This window comes from Leucopleurus acutus, assembly GCF_964270905.1.
Source record: "Leucopleurus acutus genome assembly, chromosome: 16".
In the NCBI taxonomy this organism is placed as follows: Eukaryota; Metazoa; Chordata; class Mammalia; order Artiodactyla; family Delphinidae; genus Leucopleurus; species Leucopleurus acutus.
The window spans coordinates 86,212,110-86,233,653 of record NC_139158.1 but is presented as its reverse complement, the minus strand read 5'-3'; the positions used below and the strand labels follow the sequence as shown (position 1 = coordinate 86,233,653).

Below are 21,544 nucleotides of genomic sequence, written 5' to 3'. Positions count from 1 at the left end.
CCGCCCCCCGCGCCCGGCCGCCAGTGGTTCCGCCCGGCCCCGCCCCGGCGCGCGCGCACGTCCGCCCGACGCCGCCCGACGCCGCCTGACGCCTCCGGACACCGCCTTACGCTGGCAGCGCAGTCCCCGGCGCTGGGGGCGGGCGCGCGGGGTGGGCGCAGCGGCGTCGTGAATCGCGGCCTGCGCGGCCGTGAGTGTGCGCTTTTCCCGGTCCTGATAGCGTCTCCCCGCCGGCATGAGCTACGACCGCGCCATCACCGTCTTCTCGCCCGACGGCCACCTCTTCCAAGTGGAGTACGCGCAGGAGGCCGTGAAGAAGGGCTCGACCGCGGTGAGCGGGGAGGCCGGGCGCCGGGGCAGGCGGAGGCCCGGGCGGCTGGGTGGGGCCCGGGCGCGTCTTGCCGACCAGCTTCCCTGGGGTCCGCGCTGACGGGCGCGCGGTGGTGCGGGGTTTGGGGCGGCACGATGGTGTGGGGCGCACTCGGAAGCCGCGACGTGGGCGTCGCTGCGGGAAAGGGGCGCTGCGAGCCGCGGGCAGGAGACGTGAGGACAGGCGGGGCGGCTCTCTGGGCGCCGGCTTCCGCGTCCGGGCGAGCGGGGCGGCTAGTGGCTCGGCAGGCGCTCTGCAGGCCGCTGGCTTCGGTGCCCCGCGTCCGTGTCCGGAGTCGTGCGCGCGCCTGGCGCCGACGCCATCTTGGCGGGGGCCCTCGCGTGGACCTGGGGGGCTGGGGGCCGGGCGGGGCCGGGGCGCGGGACTCCGAGAGGCAAGGCCCGCCCGTTGCCCGCTCAGGAACGCTCCTTAAGGGAGTAAGTGACTCCGCGAACTGTGTCTGGACAGCTCCCAGGTAGCCAACTACCCCCCAACCCCCGCGGAAAGCAGTTGCCCTCAAACTCCGGGTCGGCCTCGAGAACAAAGAGCGGCCGGTGTCGGCATCAACCCTGCAGTTCCCGGGCCGCCGGCGCGGCGGGCAGGCTCCGTCTTGGGTCCAACTGCTGAGTCCTCCGTCCCTTTGGTCACTGCGCCAGACCCCTGTCCCGTCGCACCCGAGCGCGCTTCTCATTTAGACCAATGCTTCAGATACAATAAATACATTGCTGTCCTCAAGACACATGTCAGTTTGCTGATCGGTCAGAATGGATGATGGTTTATCTTTTATCTGGTGTTTCAGAGGTTTGAGTGGGCAGAGAGAGAACACACACGATTCTGTAAATTTGGAAGTGTTTTTCGTTTCTTGAGTCTTTTTTGAAATTAAGGCCCCAAATCCATCTTGTGACCTGCCTCAGCTTAAAGACTGTTGGGGTCAGCTGACACCCCCATCCCCATACTATTGTGGGTCAGCCAGGGTGGCTACCTTTTCTTAACCTGACTGTCTCTGGGCCTGGCCTTCTTTCCCTTGGGAACTTTGAAGACCATGGAAGACAATTCACGAGAAATTTCCTTGAGATCTGAAGCACTGCCCATCAGTGCTTCTCTGCACCCCACGTGGAGACTTACAGAGGTGGAGGCTGGGATGATGCTAAACATTGCGCAGGGACAGCCCCTCACATTGACGCATTAGCTGGTCCAGGTGCCTGTAGGGCAGAGGCTGAGAGACCCCGCTCTAAACTAAGAGAAGAGGTTGCTTTTCCAAGTGATTGTCTCATTTGGGTCTGCTGCTGCTTCGATTGAGGGGTTTAACTGACAGTCAGTGACTTTTCCCCCCATGTTTTTAATACATTTTTCTCCGCGCTACAGTGTCAGCCGTAAACAGAGAGCCATGGGCCTCCCTGTAATACTTGATACGTTGTCCGCCTGACGCTGTATCAGGCACTTCCCCGCCGCTGTGCACATTGTTTTCACACGTGCAGGAGGGGGGAGTTCCCTGGCGGTCCAGTGGCCTGGATTCAGTCCCTCATTGGGGAACTAGGATCCCATGAGCCTCGTGGCCAAAAAAAAAAAGTGCACGAGAGAGAGGGGAATGTTTTGGTATAGTTTTACAACCACATCAACACTGCTTTCAGGACACCTGACTTCATTGTTAGGGATTCACACTCAAGCCTTCCAGAGACTCTTTGATTCACTGGGTTGAAATGACACGTGTACACATACACACTGATAATAACAGTAGTTATTCCTTAGTTGTGCTGTAACTGAAACTATGTATCAGTATTTTAAGGCACGAGACTAGGCACCTAGATTGTGATACCTGGACTAGCTCTGCCAAAAGTGGATCGAGACCCACGGTTTGCAGGGTGTGCGTGCCACCCCCAGGGTGTTCACAGGACCACGTGGGCATGCGCTGTTAGTGCTCTGTGCCTGCTGGCAGAACCTCGTGTCAGCTCCTTAAGTGCAGCGTTGCCATTTCTTGAAGGTTGGTGTCATTTCTTGAAGGTTGGTGTCCGAGGAAAAGACATTGTTGTTCTTGGTGTGGAGAAGAAGTCAGTGGCCAAACTGCAGGATGAAAGAACAGTGCGGAAGATCTGTGCTCTGGACGACAATGTCTGCATGGCATTCGCGGGTAAGTCTGGGGCCCGTGCTGTATTTCTCAGTCTCCTTGAACAGCGCTCTGGAGGTTAACCTGGTGGAAGGGCTGTTGAGGGACGTGAAAATTGGGTAACCTGAAATCATTCAAAAGAAAGGGCTGGCCTTCAAGAAGAGGGCTGGCCACAGTTGCAGGGGGAGGGCCTCCCCAGGAGGCTGAAGCGTAGGGGCCAAATGATTAAACACCCCGGGATGAGGCGCTGTGCTGTCGCCTCCATTGCTGCTGGCAGGAGAAAGGTCAGCTGTCACAGCTAACTGTGTGCCCGTGAAGTGGGGAGAGCTGGACAGCACCCGGCTCTCGGGATGTGCCGTATGTTCTTGCACTTCTGGGTTTTCATTCGTTTCCTTCCTCAGCGGGGAGGTCGGTTTACCTAAACTAGAGATTGACTTGCTTTGTCAAAAAATTAGCGTGTTTACAGCCTATGTAAATACACACAGCTCCTCGTACACGCAGCTTTCTCAGAGAAGCTCACAGAGGCTGCTGGTCCCGCTGTTGGTCACTCAGAATGATCTCGGTGCTGGGTACCAGAGGACCGGCCAAGGGTAACTGCTGTCCACTCACGTGACCTGCGCTGGCCTCGACGACGGGCCGGACGAGCGGTGGCTCAGGGGAGCGCTCTTTGTGTTCGTTGCAGGCCTCACTGCTGACGCAAGGATAGTCATCAACAGGGCGCGCGTGGAATGCCAGAGCCACCGGCTGACCGTGGAGGACCCGGTCACCGTGGAGTACATCACACGGTACATCGCCAGTCTGAAGCAGGTGGGTGTGTCTGCCTGCCGTGGCTCGGCTAGTTACGAGCAGTCACTGCTTTGTCGTGGAGTGTCCTGCCGCATTACCTCACGTGGCCGCACGCGTCACTTGTGGGGATATTAGACCATGCTTGTTCCACGCAAGGGTCCTAGCCTTGATTTCTCTATGTCTGTAATTTTACCATCATTTATCCTTCTAAGTGGCATTTGTTGTGTTCTTACTTAGTAGCATGGGGCAGTCCAGATTCAGAGTTCCAGAGGGAAATGATGTAGTTCTTGTCTTGTCATTTTGAATGACCAGTCACCAAGCAGTTGGGAGGGGCTGAAAGCCACGCCCACTCTGGTGAAATCTTAGTCACCTGTGAACCAAAATGTGTAGCCAGATTGTGTCTGCTGTCAAAATAATTCCAAGCAGCCCCAGCTGTGCTTCATGATGCAGTTCTGGTCTTTCTGAGAATGAAAATGCAGCAACAGGAGGAGGAATGCTGAAAACCACAGGCTCCTTTCATTTCTCACCTGAATTGCAAATAACCTGAACGTGGGCTTAATTTTTTTCATCCCTTCGTTAAAAGCTGTGTTTGGAACACCATGTGTATTTTGCTTACGGCAGGTTCTGGGGGGTCTTCATGCCAAGGCAGCAGTATCACTGTGTCTCTTTTTCCACTAGCGCTACACACAGAGCAACGGGCGCAGGCCGTTTGGCATCTCTGCCCTTATTGTGGGTTTTGACTTTGATGGTACCCCCCGACTCTATCAGACTGATCCCTCGGGCACGTACCATGCCTGGAAGGTGAGTCCCTGACTAAACAGAGGGGCTTTGTTTGGGGCCATCTTGCCAGTAGAAGCAGCTTTGGAGGCCGTTGGGACCTTGAGCTGGCCTAATCGTATACATAGGTGTGTACGCATACACAAGTGCTCACGACACACTTGTGACATGGGAGCTGAGAAGTCGTTAAGCGTTGCTTTTTGGGAGGAAAGGACAGCGCGGTGTAAGGATACGTGGTGTAGTCAAGTTGCCCACGTGTCTTTCAGTAGAATCCCTTTCTTGGTAGGAATCAGCACCAACTCCAAATAGCCCTTTGCAAAAAGCAGCCATGGGGCAGGGCCTGGAGTACAGGCCCGCCTCCCACCAGGCTGCCCCTCACCGTAGCACATGGGAGCAGGGTGGCACTGGTGGGGCCACGGGGCTGGTGGGGGGGGGTCGTTTTCTTGGGCTGGCTCTGGATTGTCGCACTCTGTGCCATGTAACACCCATCCCTGTTTCAGGCCAACGCTATAGGCAGGGGTGCCAAGTCAGTGCGTGAATTTCTAGAGAAGAATTACACTGACGAAGCCATTGAAACAGACGACCTGACTATTAAGCTGGTTATCAAGGCCCTCCTGGAAGTAAGTCTGTGTTTGAAATCTGGGCAATATGTTGAAGACGCGCACGCCGTGGTGCTGGTACTTGGGCTGGGCAGAAGGGACAGCGCAGAATGGAGCAGCTGACGTGTGCGCAACAAGGAGGTGGTGAGGGCGCCAGCCGTGGCACCAGGCACTGCTCTGGGGCTGTCTCAGCTCCTCGTACGTCTGGGCAGTCCAGGCACCGAGAGGCTAGGTGGCTTGCCCAAGCGCTCAGCCTTTCTGAGGCTCCAGCTACTGCTCTAGAGTCAGGGACTTAAGCAGCGCTGGGAATAATGGGTGGAAGCCGCCCTTAGAGGTGCTAGGGGGCGAAGCCAGAGGCAGAGGGGGTCCAGACGTCCAGGCTTAGTGGTGGGAAAGGCTGTGAACAGATGGGAGGGCTGTGAGCACACCTGCTGTGCAGGAGGAGGGACCAGCAACCCCGCCCAAATCCAGCTGCCTCAAGACAGGAGGGTATCGCGAAGGACTGGCCACAACAGTGTGCAGCTAGGACACACGCTTTGGGTATTGGGACCCCGGGGTCCCACCGTCGCCCCTTGTGTGGCAGTGCTGGGTTCAGGCTCACAGGGCACATAAGGGCGCTGTTTGGTCTTGAGGTGGGTGAGGCATCTAACGCTCTTCTCTCTCCTCCGAGGTGGTTCAGTCAGGCGGCAAAAACATAGAACTTGCTGTCATGAGACGAGATCAACCGCTCAAGGTAATCACCAAGGTGGTTTGCTGTCCTTACCCACGGAGTGTTCCCAGGGGTCAGGGCAGGGGTGGTGCACATCAGGGCCGTTCTGCTGTGGCTTCAGCCCCAAGAAAGCTTCTTTCCAAGGGTCCCCATAAATGAGTCGAAAAGAGAGCATTCGCGGGGTGAAAACCTCCGCTGTGCACGTTTGCTTCTGCTTTATAATTATCACCTACACGTCAGTTCCAGCTTGTTCCCTGGGTCAGGCACATGTGGCCTTGCTTTCCTGTAGAAGCAGCTGGAAGGGGCATCTGGGGCCTATGTTCGGGGGTCCTTGTGTGGCTAACCATACACTGTTCCTTTGATAGATTTTAAATCCTGAAGAAATTGAGAAATATGTTGCTGAGATTGAAAAAGAAAAAGAAGAAAATGAAAAGAAGAAACAAAAGAAAGCATCATGATGAATGAAATTTTGCCTGTAGCGATTTTTAAATTCAAATCATGGCTGATTTTCCAAATGACATGTAGGCATTTCTGTCCCATTTATCCGTACTGTCCAAGTGTCCTGCGATAAACGCCCCTGTTTTTTAACCTTTCTTTTAGGGGTTAATGTATCCTTTAGGTGTACTGATAGCTCTTTAGAAAGCTTGCTCGCCTTGGGTCTCTGGAGCAATTCCTCCCAGCTCCTCGCCAGGCTCTAAGACAAGGCAACGGCCGAGTGGGGCTCCTCCCTTGGGGTTTGTGGGAAGGCTTTACGGGGTCCACACTGCTGCAGACAGGTGCTGTGGTTGCAGAAACTCAGGGTTTCTCCCATTCAGGAGTTCTAAACAGAATGGCTGTTTCTTTTTACACCTTTGTTCGAGTCCTTAATGAATGTATGACGTCAGGACACGAGGACACACAGTGCTCAGTTTACATCTTGAGCTCATTTTGCAGAGCAGTAGCTGTGGAACTTGTCTTAAATTTCTGGTTCTAGTAGATCAAGTCAACACTCCTCCTGTTTTCTACTTAAGACTTCCGGTGCTGGCTATTTCCTACCCTCCCTCGCTTTTTTAGCCAGAAAGATTACCCTTCTTTTAGCTTCCAGTCCACAGCAGGTGAGTCATGGTCCTAAGCTCTGCGTTTACAGAAGAACCCTAACCACCCTTCTCCTGCACAACTCTGCTGCTGCTCCAGGGGCCCTGCCGCCAGCCCTGGTGATGGCGTTGCTTTTTGGCTTCCTTTGCCCCAGGAGAACTCACAAAAGGCTGCTTAGAGGAGTCCTTGGGCTGGTTGTTTCTTCTGACCACAGTGGTTGGTAGGACTCCCACACCAGGGCTCTGCTCTGTCTACAGCTTCTCTTGTACTGGGTTCTCCTTCAATGGCATGTACACATCAAGCTCTAAAGAGCACTAAAGCGTATCCCCGGCGGCCCAGCGGTTAGGACTCGGTGCTTTCACTGCTGAGGGCCCAGGTTCAATCGCTGGTAGGGAAGCTAAGATCCAATAAGCCACGCGGCGCGGCCAAAATAAATAGGGGTAAGGAGGCCCAGATAAATTTTAAACTTAGCCTAAAGTGTCTAATCGTCACAATGACTGTCAGTTTAAGTTTTAATAGCAAGGTTAGTCATAGGTGGTAAACTGTGACTTAACTATATTTAGAATCTCTAGCAGAGAAATACCTGTTTAGCCTGAGTGCTGAGTCACCTGCCGATGCAGGGGACGCGGGTTCGTGCCCCGGTCCGGGAGGATCCCACATGCCGCGGAGCGGCTGGGCCTGTGAGCCGTGGCCGCTGAGCCTGCGCGTCCGGAGCCTGTGCTCCGCGAGGGGAGAGGCCACAACAGTGAGAGGCCCGCGTACCGCAAAAACAAACAAACAAAAACTACCTAGTTTAGAATTAGTGCAAAGGCCAGTTGCGTGTAGCAGGTCAGCTGTGGAAGGTTTTTATTTTTAATTGGTATTTGCTAAGAGTTTGTTAAATTCTGAAACTACCAGCAGTGCTCAGGATCTGCTGGAGAGTGGTAGACAGCCCGGAAAAGGAAGCTGGCCAAACACAAGGCTGCATCCAGATGTCACAGGCCAGCTTGGCCTGCCGTCTGTCTGGTCCTCCTCTCAGCCTGAATCACGCACAGATGGCCAGGTGGGCCTTAGTCCTGAGAGTGCTTTTTAACAATCACCTGGAGGACTTCCCTGGTGGCGCAGTGGTTTAAGAATCCGCCTGCCAATGCAGGGGACATGGGTTCGAGCCCTGGTCAGGGAGGATCCCACATGGCGCAGAGCAACTGGGCCCGTGCACCACAACTGCTGAGCCCACGTTGCCACAACTACTGGAGCCCGTGCTCCACAGCAGCAGAGGCCACCATGAGAGGCCCGCGCACCACAACGAGGAGTGGCCCCCGCTCAGCACAACTAGAGAGAGCCCACGCACAGCAACGAAGACCCAACGCAGCCAAAAATAAATAAATGAATGAATTTATATTAAAAAAAATCGCCTGGAAACCCACTGCAGTGAAATTACATGCTTTCAGTCTGAAACCAGACAAGTCTTGGCTTTTCTCTGTAGTCCCAGGGTCCAGCCCTGTAACAGGTTCTAAGGTATCAACGACATGAAAGTTCTGGGGAGCCTGGAAGCTGTACTATGGCAGCTAAGGGGCCACTCCCGAAGCAGGTTCTCTAAACTAGTGTCCAGAGTACCCGGAAAGCAGCACCACTCACCCCGGGAGGGTGGCTCTCAGTAACCTAGGGCCTGGCTCATTGCCCTGTACCCAGACTGGCCAGGTCTCACTCCAGAGTGCCAGATGTCCCCCAAATCTGAACTGCACACAACACCTACCTTGGGACGGCCATGTGAGCCATGATGTAACTCGGGCAACAGAGTCAACAGGATTATTTATTTCCAGAGCAGAGAAGAGTTTTAAAGGTTTGCATGTTTGTTTATAATTACAAGTTTACATTGCTCAAACAGAGCAGCCGCATTGCTATGTTCTAATTCTTAGCCATTAACTCCTACAAAAATAAACCTAAGCTTTTACAGTAACTTAATTGATACAGAACTAAAACCGTTCCGCCTACTTAAAGGGACTTAGTTACCAAGGCGCTTATGCTCACCACGATGCCCTGTCAGAGGGACGCATGCTTCTACTGAAGGTCTGATCCCTTTGCTCATGCAACAAATTTATATTCCCCACCCTCCCTCCACCCACCAGTAAAACAAAAACACAGAACTATTTACAATTGAGAGGAAATATGTTCTCGGTCAACCGACCTTGCAAAAAAAAAAAAAAGACTGGCTCATTTCCAAGTGGATGAGACACCGAACAGTGTTCGGCCAGAGTCCAACGCTGACTGGCCTGGGTCAGGGACTGGCAGGGAGAGGGCAGGAGGGAGAGGGACTCCGCAGAGGAGCTCGTCCTGGGCGCTCACCCCCAGCCCGGATTCCTATGGAAGCCACACTCCAAGCGACAGCTCCCAGCTCCCTCCCGTTCAGGGCCCCATCCTACACCTCCAGCACCCCCAACCCCGCCCTCTACCTTGAGGTCAGGGTCGTCTGGTTTGCTTCTACAACACGATGGTGGGACACCCCGCTTTCCATGCCCTAGGCCCCCCCATGCCCCCGTGCTGGCCACGCCTGGCTCCTAGGCCCCGCCTGTGGCAGTGGGTGTCAGGCCAGCAGCACCAGCGGCCAGTTGGATTACAGAGATGCACTTGGCTGCCGCATTTGCCAAATGGGATTTGGTTCCACGTTAAAAATCAAAGCTGTCCAAAAAAGGTCACAAAGTGAGGATCACACTTTCGCTCTAGAAACCTTTCTGCAAAATACCAAAACCTTAGCGTCAGGCTGTGCTCAACTAAAAAGGAAAAGTAGGCCAAGATACCTCAAAGAGGTTTCCCACATACACGTCCCCCCAAAAAAGTGGTTCTAACTCAGACCACGTCCAAGTTCAGTTCAGTCCAAAACATAAGCAGTAGCATGGGAATTTTCCAAACTCAGTAAACAAAGTGACCCACGTCTCCCGCAGTAAGTGCAGCGTTTTCCAACATCCTCGTAGACACAGTCTGGCGTCTGTGCCGCTTCAGCAAGAGCCTGCGAGGAGGAGACAACATCTAGTGAGCACATCCAGGCAGCTCCCCAGCCCAAGCCCAGCACCGTGAATGAAGAACAGGGACTGCTGAACCTCCCTCCCACCCCAAGTCAGGCTGGGGCTTCCCAGACCTTCCCATCACAACCCGAGGTCATCGTTTTTGTTCACACCGGGGTGGGGGGGAGGCAGCTCCAGGTCCCACCCGAAGCCCACTCACGCCCAGACCCTAAGGGGCACACACGTCACCCTCGACCTAGTTAAAAATGCAGACTCAAGGTCAGTGAAAGGCCAGGCTGGAGCTGAGGCCTGGCTTGTAACCATCTCTCCTTCCTGACCACACCGGAGTGGGGAGCACCCAGCCCTCCTGCACCTGGACCCTCACTTTGACAACCCCAGGGCCTGGGTCCCACCGTCCCCAAGAGCCCCCTGGGGGATTCACTCAGAGGGTCGGGGCCTCAGTTTGGCCTCGATACCAACGCTCACCGGCTCCTACCTGGGCAGCCCCGTCCGGATGCCCTCCCACTAAAGGACCCCACAGCTCCCCTCACTCACCTTCAGCTGCCTCCTTACACCCTGCCAGTCCCAGCTCTGTGGGAAGTCGGGTTACGACGGGTTGCACCGTTGCCCCTGCCCCCTCGAAATCCACCCCGGAAACTACGGCCACGAAGAAACCTTCCCGACACCCCGAAGGTCTCCGTGTTGAGCTTCCTCTCTTCAGCCCACGTCGTCCGCCTGGAACTGAACGAAGACAAGGAGCATGAGACCGACTACAGCGGGCACCTCCTCACAGCGTTCTGAGGCAGGCCCTAGCCTCACACAGCCTGGGGAGGGAGAAACGACCGATAGACAGATGGTGACTCGTTACTGGAGCCACTGGGGGGGCAATCCCATCAGGACACTGGAGCCTGAGACTCAACATTGCAGGGGCTCCCAGCCCAATTTCCAACCAGGCCTGTCTCCCACTGGACGGGGCTGCTCAGTATAAAGCTCTCACACCTGCGTCACCTAAGGCCAGCACGCAACAGCAGCGTGCTATGAAGGAAGCCCTCCCTGCTTGCTAGGCCCAGGGCCCGTGCAGGCTCCGAGACCTGGAGCAGATCATGGACCCCTCCAGGCGAGTCTCCAGAGATGAGGGGACTGGGCTAAACAGAGCAGGGTCCCCAAGGCTATGACACGTACGCTTTGGGGGAGGTGCGGACGCAGCACCAACGCCGCCAACACTCGTTTCTGCACCTCCAGCAAGGACCCCCCGGTGTCCAACTGTGTGCCACAAGGCTGCTTATAGGCAGCTCACACGCAACACACCCAGCCCGACCCCCTGCTCTGCTGCCCCCCGCACCCTCCTCACTCCAAGCAGCAGCAACCGCAGCCTTCAGCCATCCAGGCTCCCCTCGCAGCCCATCAACAAACCTTCAGGGCGTGGCAGAAGCCCAGCCCCCCTCCCCTCCCCCAGCACTGCCCACTGCCCCAAAGCCCGGCGTGGCCACTCAGCTTCCACGCCTGCCCCACCTCTGCCCACTCTCCACAAAGCAGCAGTGAAACCTCACACAGCACTGCTCGCCCCAAGCCACCGTCCCATCTTCATCGCTCCTCCCTGACCGCCCCCAGGCTCCGCTCCAGCCACACAGCAGCTGCACGTGCCCGCCTCCGCCTTGCCTCCGCTTCACACCCTGTCCTGCGTTCACCCTCCCACTGGCTCCCGAACCCCACTCCCCTCACACCCAACACACGCCCCAACCCCTCCCGCCTCACTGCTAGATGTTACCTCGTGCGCCTGTTCTTTTGTTATCTCTTTCCCCTGCCAAAACCTAAGAGGGGTGGTGGGGGGAATGGGGACCTCCCAGCTTGCTTTCTGCTGTTCCCCCAGTGCCCGCAGTGTGTCTGCTACTCCATTTGTGAACGAAAGGATCTGAGTTTCCACAGCATGCCCATTCTGTAGACTTCGTTTACTGTCTAGCTGGTTCTCGGGCAACATCTGAGCACCAGCTGTTGGGTGCTAAAAGCAAAGCATATGACAGAGTCCCTGGCCTCAAGCAATCAGGTGGGTGAAAGAATACTGTGGACACTCCTGCCAGCTGCCTCAGGTAGCAAGGGCCTCAGGCCACCAAGGTCAGACCAAGAAGCAGGCCCAGGCAAGGTGGTACAGAACGGGAACATCGACGCGGTAGGGAGGGTAGTCCAGCCCAACCTTGATGAGAAAGAGGCAGCTGAGCAAAGAGGGGCCGGGACCTGGGTCAGATCCCTCAGGTGCCTGTGACTGCCAGGGCTTCCCACACCACCACCTACCGCTGGCACTGCTGGGCCTGACGTACCCATTACAGTAAAAATGTGAGCGAGCCTAAGAGATTTGCCTTGAACCTAAGATCTGGGTTTGGTCTTCAAGAGAGCGTGCCCCAGTCTCAGAGTTTGGGGGCAGAGTGTCTTCCCACCAGCTCCCCCAGGCCTTGCCCGGCCCCACAGCCCCCTGACCTGGTCTTGAGTTCAGAGGAAATGTTGTCAAAGAAGGACTTGGATTTGTCATAGTAGCAGTTGGGCCCCAGGTGGTCCTCCTCAGCAGGCGCCTCGTCACTCTGGGTCACCACCGCCAGGTCCTTCTCCTCCCCTTTCTCAGCTTTGTCGTCTACGCAGAGAAGCAGAGCACTGAGAGGCCAAGGAGCAAACAAAGCACCTTCCACCAGGACAGGTCCTCGCGGGGCCGCTCAAGGGTTGTGCTCAGGCCTCAGGGAAGCGGCCGGGAGTGCCCTGCACTACGCGGAAAGCTCTGCTGGCTGCTGGCCTCGTCCACCCCTGGGCCCTGCAACCCGCTCTCATCCCCCGAGCACGGGCCTCCCCCCGACTCCTCTCCTTCCTGGGAACTCCTCAGACAGCACGGCTTCCCCGCCGACCACCATCCCAGCTGCCCCCCGCCCCTGCCAGGCTCTCCTTGACCTGCGCCGTGGACACTCCTAGGGTGGGGCAAATTTTCAAACCTTTAAAATTCAGTTTCTTCTTAAATTCTTTGTCCAGCTCCTCTCGGTTGAACTGGGCATTTGCACTCTCAAAGTCAAAGTCGCCTTCAAACTTGATTGTGTTTTCCTTGACGGTAGTTGGACGGCTTTGCCCTCTGGAGCGATTCCTTGTTCGTCTGTTCCCTGTGAGAAGGAAAGGACAGCCCTGGCTGGTAAGCCACTAACTCAACATTACTCGGTGTGAGACAGCAGACAAAGCGGGGACAGAGCACACTGAAGCTGCCGCTGAGCCCAGCACCCTGAAACCGTCACCCACGGAGAAGCAGGCAGGAGCGGTAAGCGGAGTGCGACTGGGTGGTTCTCGGCTCCCCAGAACTCAAGTGGCAACAGCCGTTACCTGATCGCCTCCTCTGAGGTCTTCTGTTCTCGTCATTCACCTGCCCTTGAGTCTGCCCAGCTGCCGGCTGAGCTACATCTAAGGCGCAAAAAGGAAGAGTAAGGCAAAGCGCCTGCGAAAGCAGAGCCCGGGGACAGGAGCAGAGCCTGGCGATGGGAGCGGGGCGGCGCCACCGGGGACTGCGCAAGAGCCGGCCCTGCAAAAGCCTACAGGGTGGGGGTGTCTAATTAAAGGATAAAAAAAGAACCCCAGGAAGCGCTATGCCACTGAGAACACGAACAAACTCCAGGGGAGTGAGTATTTAAGTACCGCTGGCAGCCTTGCTGCTTGGCGGGGCTGGGCGCCCGTTGAGCTGCATCCCCGCGGTGCCCTTGCCAGGTAACAGCTTTTTGGTGTTCAGGTTATCAAGAGAACCAGTCTGGACAGCCTGCTCCACCATGGGGCTCTTGCTGACTGAGACAGCCGGAAAGCCAGCTCCTGAGTTGAGGAGGAGGAGAGGTTAATAACAGAGACAAGGAGAAGGCCACACCCCCTCGCCTCCCCCCACCCCCACTCCTCGTCCAGCTGGCTGTGCGGCAGGAGGAAGGCAACCGCCTGGAGAGGTTTTACGGAACCCAGGCAAAGCCCCCACCCCGCACCATCCCCTCTGCGTCTAGCCCAGGCAGCAAAAAAGCCAGCAGGCTCCCCCAGTTAGGGCATCCGGAGGAGGGAAAAACACGCCAGCACAATAAGCACCTCTCAAGCGGCTTAGAAAAAGCTTCCCCCAAACCACACAAGCTCTAACCCCAAGGGGGCTCGACAGTCCCGAGATGCCGGTGAATTCACAGTCTGAGAATGTGTTTCGCTCTGGGCCATGCTGGACAAGAACCATCCCAGTCTGGCATCTTCCACAAAATGCAGTGCTCAGCCTTTGAAGTTAAAATTCTAGAACACTGTTGTTTTTGCTTAAGAAACAACAAAACCAAAAAGGATGAAGTGATGAGAGCTGACTACAGAGAAATAACAGCCTGCATTCCTCCGGGTGAAGGCTCATCGTAAGAAACGAAGGGTTCCCAGGCTGCCCTTGGAGACGGCGCTGCACTGAGTCTGTTCCCACTACACGGCATCACCAAGCCTGAGTGCAGGAGTGCTCAGAACCCGGCCTCAGTGGAGGTCCCCCTCACGAGACGGGCCTCTGCCGCAAGAGGACAGAGAAGGGTGTGCCACACACATCAGGCCATCTCCTCCCTTCCCTCTCCCACGTTCCGGTGGGCACTGTTTAAATGGGACAACTGAGGACTGGGTGGAGGTGCACAGACTTTTGAGACAGAAAAAAATGAGCCCTAACCACGGAGTAACTATTATCGGAGGGGCAGCCCAACACAGTGAAGACTGGACAGTCTACCTTTGTTTTTAAACGTAGAGCAGAAACTACTGTCAGAAATTACTCTGAGAAATTCCTCACAACCGGATCAAAAGTACTCAAAGGGCAGGCCCTACATACTGATACTTTTTTTTTTCTTTGTTGGCCGTGCGGCATGCGGGATCCTGGTCGAACCCGTGCCCCCTGCAGTGGAAGCATGGATTCTTAACCACTGGACCGCCAGGGAAGCCCCCTTACTGGTACTTTTAAGTGTCCTCTGCGATGGGCATTCATTGACCTAGACCACTTTCTCTGACCTAGCGCCTCACTCAGCACGGCCCTTCCTGAGCAAGACAGCAGCTTCCTGCTCACGCTGTAACTGGATGGGGCAAGGATCTTGGGCTCATTTGCTTTTCATAAAAAAAGATCAGTCAAACTATCTTGCCCTAAGAGCAGTTTTATGTAAATGACCCTAAGGACAATGAACTATCTTGTGCAATTTTTAAGTGTGGAAAAAAACATCACTACCGCTGTACTCAGATCCACTGGCATCCATGCAGGAAAGCAACACATGCAAAGTAACAGACTGACAGTAGTTGTGTGCCATAATGAAAGCCCCAGGCATCATCTTGGACAGAGTCTCTGCAAAGGTGAGGGGGGCGCACACGGTGCTCTCACATCAGACCTCCGGTGAAAGGAGGAGGCCGAGAAAGGGCAAAAAACCGCCCACAGGTGCGGCACCCAGCAGACAGGTGGGACAAACCAGTGTTACCAAGCCAGTCATCAGGCCCACTGCTCACCCGGTCAACAACTCAGGCTAGCCACCCAATTTTAATGGTGCTTCATTTTACAAAGACACCCGAGGCCCCCGATGCTAAACGCCCTGGATGGGTGAGGAATGTGCCACACGGATCCTAGAGCAGCATGCCTGTTACATGGGGGATCGCCTTGCAGTCTTACCCAGCAACCTACACTGCATTTAGGACCAGCAGAAACCCCAGGAAGTGGCCTTCTGTGCAGAGGAACGTTTCCCATACGTGGCAATCACAGTACAGGTCAAAACAGACCCTGGACCCAGGAGAGCGAACAAAGTGTACTGCTGGTTCTTTCTAATACCCTCTTTAAAACTGTGAGAGTTAATAAGTCAGGATTACGTGCAGAAACACACAGAGGCAGTTTAACTGATCCACGGGCTTGGCAAATTATCTGCTACAGCTACTGTCATTCTGGTCTACTGGTTTACCCCCTCGCTCAGGATGGCTTGCAAGACAGCATGCAGTTCTGCAAAACTGCTGTTACCCTTGGAAGTGAGCTGATGTGACTCTGAGGACATGTCAAGCTCTGAAACGGGCTGTGGAGATGGAGAAGAACTAGGGCTGGAAGCCGCGGCTGAGGCTGGAGGGCTTACCAACTTTTCTAAAAGAAGATAAAGGAGAAAAGAGCAAAAAAAAAAAAAAAAAAAGGCACACAAATAAGTAATGAGAAACTCGTCTTGTGTATAGCAGGCTTGGAAAGAGCCCAGCCATCTCTCATAGGACACTTTGCTCACACAAGCCTAATCTAGAAACGGGGAGCCAAGCTGAGAAGGGCTCCTGCACCCCAGGAGCAGCAATCAAGACAACAGGCCTTCTATTAGAAGCATGTGACTCTTACGAGTGAAGGGGGTGATGCCTGCGACTCTGGTTTGAATGTGCCGCAACCCTATGGGCAGGGTGACTCTCACTCCATGCGTGTAGAAGCGAACCTTACTCAACCTTAGGGGAGACTGCATTTTTGAGCAAAGCACTGACACGAGAATGGAAAAGGATAGGATAGGTGGGCGTTGCATTTAACTTTTATATTTATAGGCTGACAAATGTGCAAATGGTTAGAACTCATCTGTAATTACACACATCGGTTACTTCTTCTTTGAACCAGACATACCACAACTTCCACCCAGACACAGGCTGACACTTTAAATGAATTTTGATTCGATTCATCTGTTCCAAAACTCACCCTGCTGCCTCTTCCACTCAACTGAGGAGTTCCTAAGCGTTCTAACTAGTTGAAGGGCCACTGAAGAAGGTGCTCAGTATGCACTGCCAGCTGAACGTGGCACGAACACAGCGTCCCCACCACCAGGGTCTGGCCCCGCTCCTGGATGTCACGGCACAGGCACTTGACCAGGTAGAAAAAGGTTACTCACCTAAACCCAAGGAAGCGGCATACTGCTGGCTGAGCAGGGAGCTGGCGGCCAGCTGGTTGTAGGGCGGCATCCCTCGGAAGGGGCTGTAAGGCACGTGTGGCTGGAAGGAGGAGGCCGAGCCCGAGCCCAGGGAAGACTGAGCAATGAGACACACAGGTGAGAGCAGCTCCAGGCCCTCCTGTCACCCTGCCTGGCGAGCACCGTGCGGACCGGGGAAGGCAGCCTGATTCGTCAGCCTGCTCCTGGAGGCTGAGGCGGCACTGAGGGGCGTGTGAGCCCCCAGGGTGGCCTAAGGGGCTCAGAGCTGCCTTTTCCACGTTCACCCCCAGCTTCACCTGCCAGGTAGTTCTAACACGACCTTCTCCTAACTCCGTGAACCCCTCTAGTGGCCCCACTGCCGGTCGTCAGGGAGTCCAGGCTCTGCCAGGGACGAGGATGGCGTCCTCACCTGGGCCCTGGCCCCAACACGCCGGGGCACAGCTGTGTAGCCGGGGAACTACCTCCACGCGGCGTCCTCTCTCCAGCTCCCCATGCTCCCGGGAGGCCCCTTCGTCCCTCAAGGCCTGGCTCGAGCACTTCCCTCTTCTGGAGTTCCCAAGGCCGCTCACCTCAAACCTTTCAGAAGTCTGGCCCAGAGCTTCTCCACGTGCCCACACAACCCAGCGTGCAAGCCCCACCCCGCAGGGAGCACGCTCTGTCCCGGCCCCTCCTGCAGCGTGAGCCCCGCAGGAGTCGGTGAAAGTCGAGGTTTACAAGCCAAGAAGATATGAGCCTGGACTCCCTAGTAATCCTGGGCAGAACACGTCATAACACAGCAGGCAGGCACACGACGTGACACCTGCGAATTCAGCACCCCACAACGCTGACTTTATCATCGGGGCAGTGTTGGGAGAGCGAGCCCTACTGTCCCAAGTCCCTACTAGCATCTCTCTCACTCCCGGCATGCACCGGGGCTTCAGGCTTACCCACCCGAGACAAGGACAAACGCCAGGTGCCGGCAAGACTAAGAGCACTGCCCCCTGCACCGCCCAACACGCTGGGCCGGCCTCACTCTACAGCACACCCTGTGCATGCCGCAGATGAAGCCTCCCACAGAACGCCAAGAGCCAGACAGAGTTAAACTGCTTTTCATGAAGAGGCTGTTCCTCGAGTTGAGCGCTCTGGCCAGATGACACCCAGCTCCGTCTGGAAGCCGGCGCCTCTTAGAGACAGCGCCCACGGCAGACACGGGGCAGCGCACTTACTTGAACAATAGCGGGGTCCTGAGGGAGCGCGTGCTGGGCTTTCGGAGGTTCGCACACGGTAATGTCTTTGATGTCACTTCCCCGGAAGATGATGTACTCATAAACTTCCTCTCTAGGGGGGGCAGGCCTATCTGTGGGACGGTCTTCGGTACCGAAGGACCTCACTCAGGGGTTGAGAAAGAGAAGGGTTACGTTGTCATCCTCGACCAAGTGCATTCAATCAGCCCTCCCGCAGGGGCCGTCCACAGCACCCAGCTTCCACGCCTCAACTGCTCCACCCCTGATTATCAACGGACAATACCTACGAGACCCCAGCTGGCAACGCTCCAAAAAGTTCTAGGTCGCAAAGATGACCACGAACGATTCAGAGCCTGACAGTCTCCCTTCCAAACACGGAAGGCCAGCGCTCCCACAAACGACGCCTGCTTTGCAAATCCCCCCCGCCCCCCCATTCACATCTGACTTTGCAGATTAAACAGCCCCAAAGCTGCTTTTTGATTGAAGCCTCGCAACACACCACCCCTGGGGAGTCTGTTTTCTTCTGAGAAAAGCCAGCAGGTTGAGTGTCATCCCCACCCTTCTGCCCACGACGAGCCTGGGAGGAGCTGGTAGAGAACAATGGGAGAAAGCGGCCCAGAACGTGGACCCACCCCACGAGCGTCCGTCTCCGGAGGGGTTTCCTAGGGGATTGACCCCTACCGGCAGGGTTCAAGGAGCCCCAGCGAGTGCCTCCTTCTCAGGTCTCTGAGGCAGAGCTGGGCTTGAAGCGCCTCTGTCTAATCCTAGCACAACTCCCGCTGAGGACCAGGGACTACGCTGGGCCTCAGTTTTTCCAACGGGGGTCTCAGGCCAAATGTAGCCAAAAGCCAAGAGTACAAGTGACCACAAAATCTTACAGCACTAAACTATGTCCTGGAGCAACACATCTATCGGAAAACTTAAATACTAGGCTTTCAAAGGAGCTACTCCCAGAGCTGGGAACTGACTGCGACCTGGATGGAGGAGGCTCCCTCTACCACAGGAGCACGTAGCTGCGCCTTGACCCTTAGAGGCCCAGCCCAGTGTCTCCAGCCTAACGAGACCAACCAAACAAACAGGGTTTCTGCAGACCTCGCTGCACTCAGCACTTCCAAGAGGCAGGGGAAGGACACTAGTCATCGTCCCTGGAGGACGAAGACAAAGAAACTTTGGGCCCACCTCCTGCCTCAACACGCTCAGAAAAGGCTCTGGACTCCGGCAGAGCCACAGTACAGCCATCTTTCTCTAGGTCTCCCAGGGACTTCAGTGTGGTTACCAGCGCCCGCAGGGAGGAGTCTGTCACAAAAGGGTAAACCCACAGACTAAAACGTCTGAATTAGAGTAGGAAGACGCTTTAAACGGGAGCATGGAGCCGCCAACCGACGCTCCTATCCCGACAGGAGAATCCATTAAAACGTGGTTATTTGTTCAGGCTCAAGGCCCCAGCTGCTTAATAGGTTCCAGAAGGGCTTGCAGAAGTCGCGTTTTCTCGTTCTCCAGCCTTCTGGGGAGGCCCCGAGGAGACTCCGGGCCCCTAGCCCCACCCCTCCCCCACAGGGACCGGGTTCTCGGCGCCAGCCGCCCCCTCCGCTCTCGGGCAGCTGGGGAGGAAACAGCCTAGCAACGCCGACCCCCCACCTGCAGAGGTGGGCTACGCCGCACGGGGTGGGGGCGGCACCGCGGGAGCTGGACCCGCCCCCACCTCCCCACCCCAACCCCGGGCAGGGCGGGCTGGCCGCGCACAATTACGCTGCCGCCGCGGCCCGGGGAGCCCATTGTGCAAGCCGAGCCCCGGAGGGCAGGGGCGGGAGCGGCGCGGAGGCCCAGGGCGCCCCGGTGGGCGCGGGCAGGATGTGGGGGTCGCCCCGGGGGGTGAGGCGGGACTGCGGAGGGGCGCCCGGGGGGGGGTAGGGCGGAGGAGGCGCGGGCCCGGCTGTTGGCGGGGGCGGGGCGGTTGGGGCGGCTGCGGGGCGCTACCTTTGGCGAGCGCCACCGTGGAGTTGTCCGTGTCGATGGTGTAGAGAATGCCCTCGTAGCGGATCTGCGCCTTGGAGATGAGGCTGATCTTGCTGCCCAAGTACGGGGTGCCCGAGGAGCCGCTCATGGCGGCGGCCGCCCGGCCGGGCCTGGCCCGCTCGCCTCCGCGCGGTCGCCTCGCCGCCCGCTCCTCCGCCTCTGCGCCGCCTCACCGCCGCCCGAGGGCCTGCGCGGGGACCAGAGAGCGAGGAACGGCGCGCGGCCCGGGGGCTCTGAGGGGAACGCGGGGGAGGAGGGGTCGCAGCAGCCACATCCGGGTCCTGCGCCGCCACGCCCCGCCCCCGCACGCTCACCGCCCATTGGCTCGCCTCGCCGGCCTCCCTTTAAATATGGCCGCGCTGTCGGCCTGGGGGCGGCCCCGCGCTCCGCGCCTGCGTAGCAAGCGCCGCCTGACCCGGCGGGCTTTCCACTGCTCTCCGCCCCACTTCTCGGCTGGCTCCCGGCGGGCCCCGCGCGGGGTGGGAACACGAGACCCGGCGGGCGGGCCTGGAGGAGGGGTGGGAATCGACCGGGGCGGAGCGCGCGTCCGCGGGAGGGGCGGAGCGCGCGTCCGCGGGAGGGGCGGGGGCGCACGTGTGAGGGAGGGGGCGGGGCGCCAAAGCTCCGCCCGCCGCGCGTACCGCCCTTCTCAGGACCCGGGTGCGGGGAACCTGTGGATCGTGTTTCCCGGCTTCAGTTTCCCCTGAACAGCAGCGTACCAGACGCTTTCCCCCCTCCTGGGTCGGAAGGCTGGGATGCGCCCCACTGTCACTTTCCCCAGGGGCAAAGGCTGGGGGTCCCTTCCCCGGAGAGTGACGGAGGCCGGGGTCACTGCCCGTGGGGTGAAGGTGTGGGGACGGGAGGTCTCTTCCCAGGGGTAGAAGACAGGGGGCCGGGCCGGGGTTATTGCCCGCGAAGTGAAAACGGAGGGTGAGGGGTGGTCTCTTACCCGGGGGCGAAGGCGGGGGACCAGGGTCACTGCCCAGGAGGTAAAGGTGGGGGCCGCGCTCCGCGCGTGGGGCGCAGTAGTAACTGCGGGTAACGAGCGCTTCCGGCGCGTCAGCCGCTAAATATAAGGTGCTGAGCGCATCTTCTCTTTTAATCCCGCCCCTCCCCCCAAACCTGCGGGGGCGTTCCGCGTCCCTTAAAATAAATCCCAGCCGGCCACCAGGGCCTCCGAGACCCGCCTGACCTGGCCTGCTTGCCGCTTTGCCCGGCTCCGGCTCTGAGGCCTCGCTGTGAAGTGGAGAAACGGGCCGCGCCCTCCTGTTCGCCAGACCCCCTTCTTGCCTGCACAGCCCTTTGCTCGATTGGTGATTATGTCTGCTCTTGCTTTCTGCCTGTCTCTCCCTCTTGACCTCAGATCAGCGACTAATATCATGTCCTGAAAAAAACTTGGTGAGTGGTGACCAGCATTTTATAGAAATGAAACAGAATGAGATAGAGAGCATCTCACAGTGAGAGTGCGCTTGCTCTGTGAAGCATTTATTTTACTTACACGTATTTAAGTGGGTACTTGATCAAGATGTGAAGTGTATTTCTTACAATAAGTGCCAAACGAAAAATGAAAGCCGCTGCAGAGAACCCCTTACGGCAACCCGCACATAGGCTCTGACTCCCCATTTTACAGAGGAAACTGAGACCCAGCACAGGACAGTTGCCCCGCCTGCCCTTTGTGAATCCCCCCATTCCACCAGCACCCGGCAACAGTAAGAGAACAGTATTGGGTTGGAGAAAAGGGAGCACAGAAGGAGCAGAAGAGAAGATGGAAAAGTCTGATAAATAGATCTGCCAAGATTTACCAGTGCATCTCTGCTCCTGGAGAATTGCGCTGGTGAGGAGAGGGTGGACAGCGCGGCCCCCAGGTTAGCCCAACTCCAGTAAGAGAGGTCTCCAGGCATCGGGGCGTCCTGCCCTTGGACAGGAGACAGGACAGCACAACACAGTCTTCCCCAGGGTGCACCTGTGTGGCGTTGGTGCAACCCCAGGTC

At 57.0% G+C, this 21,544-nt stretch overlaps 2 protein-coding genes across 3 annotated transcripts; one reads left to right on the top strand and one right to left on the bottom strand.

Annotated features, from left to right (window-relative positions):
• Nucleotides 1-143: 143 nt before the first annotated feature.
• Nucleotides 144-5,938, top strand: PSMA7 (proteasome 20S subunit alpha 7). Its single transcript, XM_082856371.1, has 7 exons — nucleotides 144-331; nucleotides 2,372-2,498; nucleotides 3,157-3,281; nucleotides 3,939-4,061; nucleotides 4,538-4,657; nucleotides 5,307-5,369; nucleotides 5,711-5,938. The coding sequence occupies exons 1-7, from the start codon at nucleotides 236-238 to the stop codon at nucleotides 5,801-5,803; spliced, it is 747 nt and encodes a 248-aa protein (XP_082712497.1). The 5' UTR covers nucleotides 144-235; the 3' UTR covers nucleotides 5,804-5,938.
• A 2,286-nt stretch (nucleotides 5,939-8,224) lies between these two features.
• On the bottom strand, nucleotides 8,225-19,795 carry LSM14B (LSM family member 14B). Of its 2 annotated transcripts, XM_082857584.1 has the most exons (10): nucleotides 19,515-19,795; nucleotides 17,520-17,683; nucleotides 16,276-16,411; nucleotides 15,390-15,506; nucleotides 13,058-13,225; nucleotides 12,749-12,826; nucleotides 12,373-12,534; nucleotides 11,873-12,023; nucleotides 9,956-10,141; nucleotides 8,225-9,405 (listed from the first exon to the last, which is right to left on the bottom strand). In XM_082857584.1, the coding sequence occupies exons 1-9, from the start codon at nucleotides 19,639-19,641 to the stop codon at nucleotides 9,970-9,972; spliced, it is 1,275 nt and encodes a 424-aa protein (XP_082713710.1). In that variant the 5' UTR covers nucleotides 19,642-19,795; the 3' UTR covers nucleotides 8,225-9,405; nucleotides 9,956-9,969. The 2 variants fall into 2 exon arrangements, with proteins under 2 accessions (XP_082713710.1, XP_082713711.1); XM_082857585.1 differs by lacking the exon at nucleotides 15,390-15,506.
• Nucleotides 19,796-21,544: the final 1,749 nt, after the last annotated feature.

What these genes read in the sequence shown, in the direction of transcription:
- LSM14B (XM_082857584.1), bottom strand. Translation starts at nt 19,641, where the DNA reads ATGAGCGGCTCCTCGGGCACCCCGTACTTGGGCAGCAAGATCAGCCTC. An exon ending in CACGGTGGCGCTCGCCAAAG is followed by an intron (nt 17,684 to 19,514) that starts GTAGCGCCCCGC and finishes TCAACCCCTGAG; the next exon opens with TGAGGTCCTTCGGTACCGAA. An exon ending in TGCCGCTTCCTTGGGTTTAG is followed by an intron (nt 15,507 to 16,275) that starts GTGAGTAACCTT and finishes ATCTTCTTTTAG; the next exon opens with AAAAGTTGGTAAGCCCTCCA.
- PSMA7 (XM_082856371.1), top strand. Translation starts at nt 236, where the DNA reads ATGAGCTACGACCGCGCCATCACCGTCTTCTCGCCCGACGGCCACCTC. An exon ending in TTATCAAGGCCCTCCTGGAA is followed by an intron (nt 4,658 to 5,306) that starts GTAAGTCTGTGT and finishes CTCTCCTCCGAG; the next exon opens with GTGGTTCAGTCAGGCGGCAA. An exon ending in GACGAGATCAACCGCTCAAG is followed by an intron (nt 5,370 to 5,710) that starts GTAATCACCAAG and finishes TTCCTTTGATAG; the next exon opens with ATTTTAAATCCTGAAGAAAT.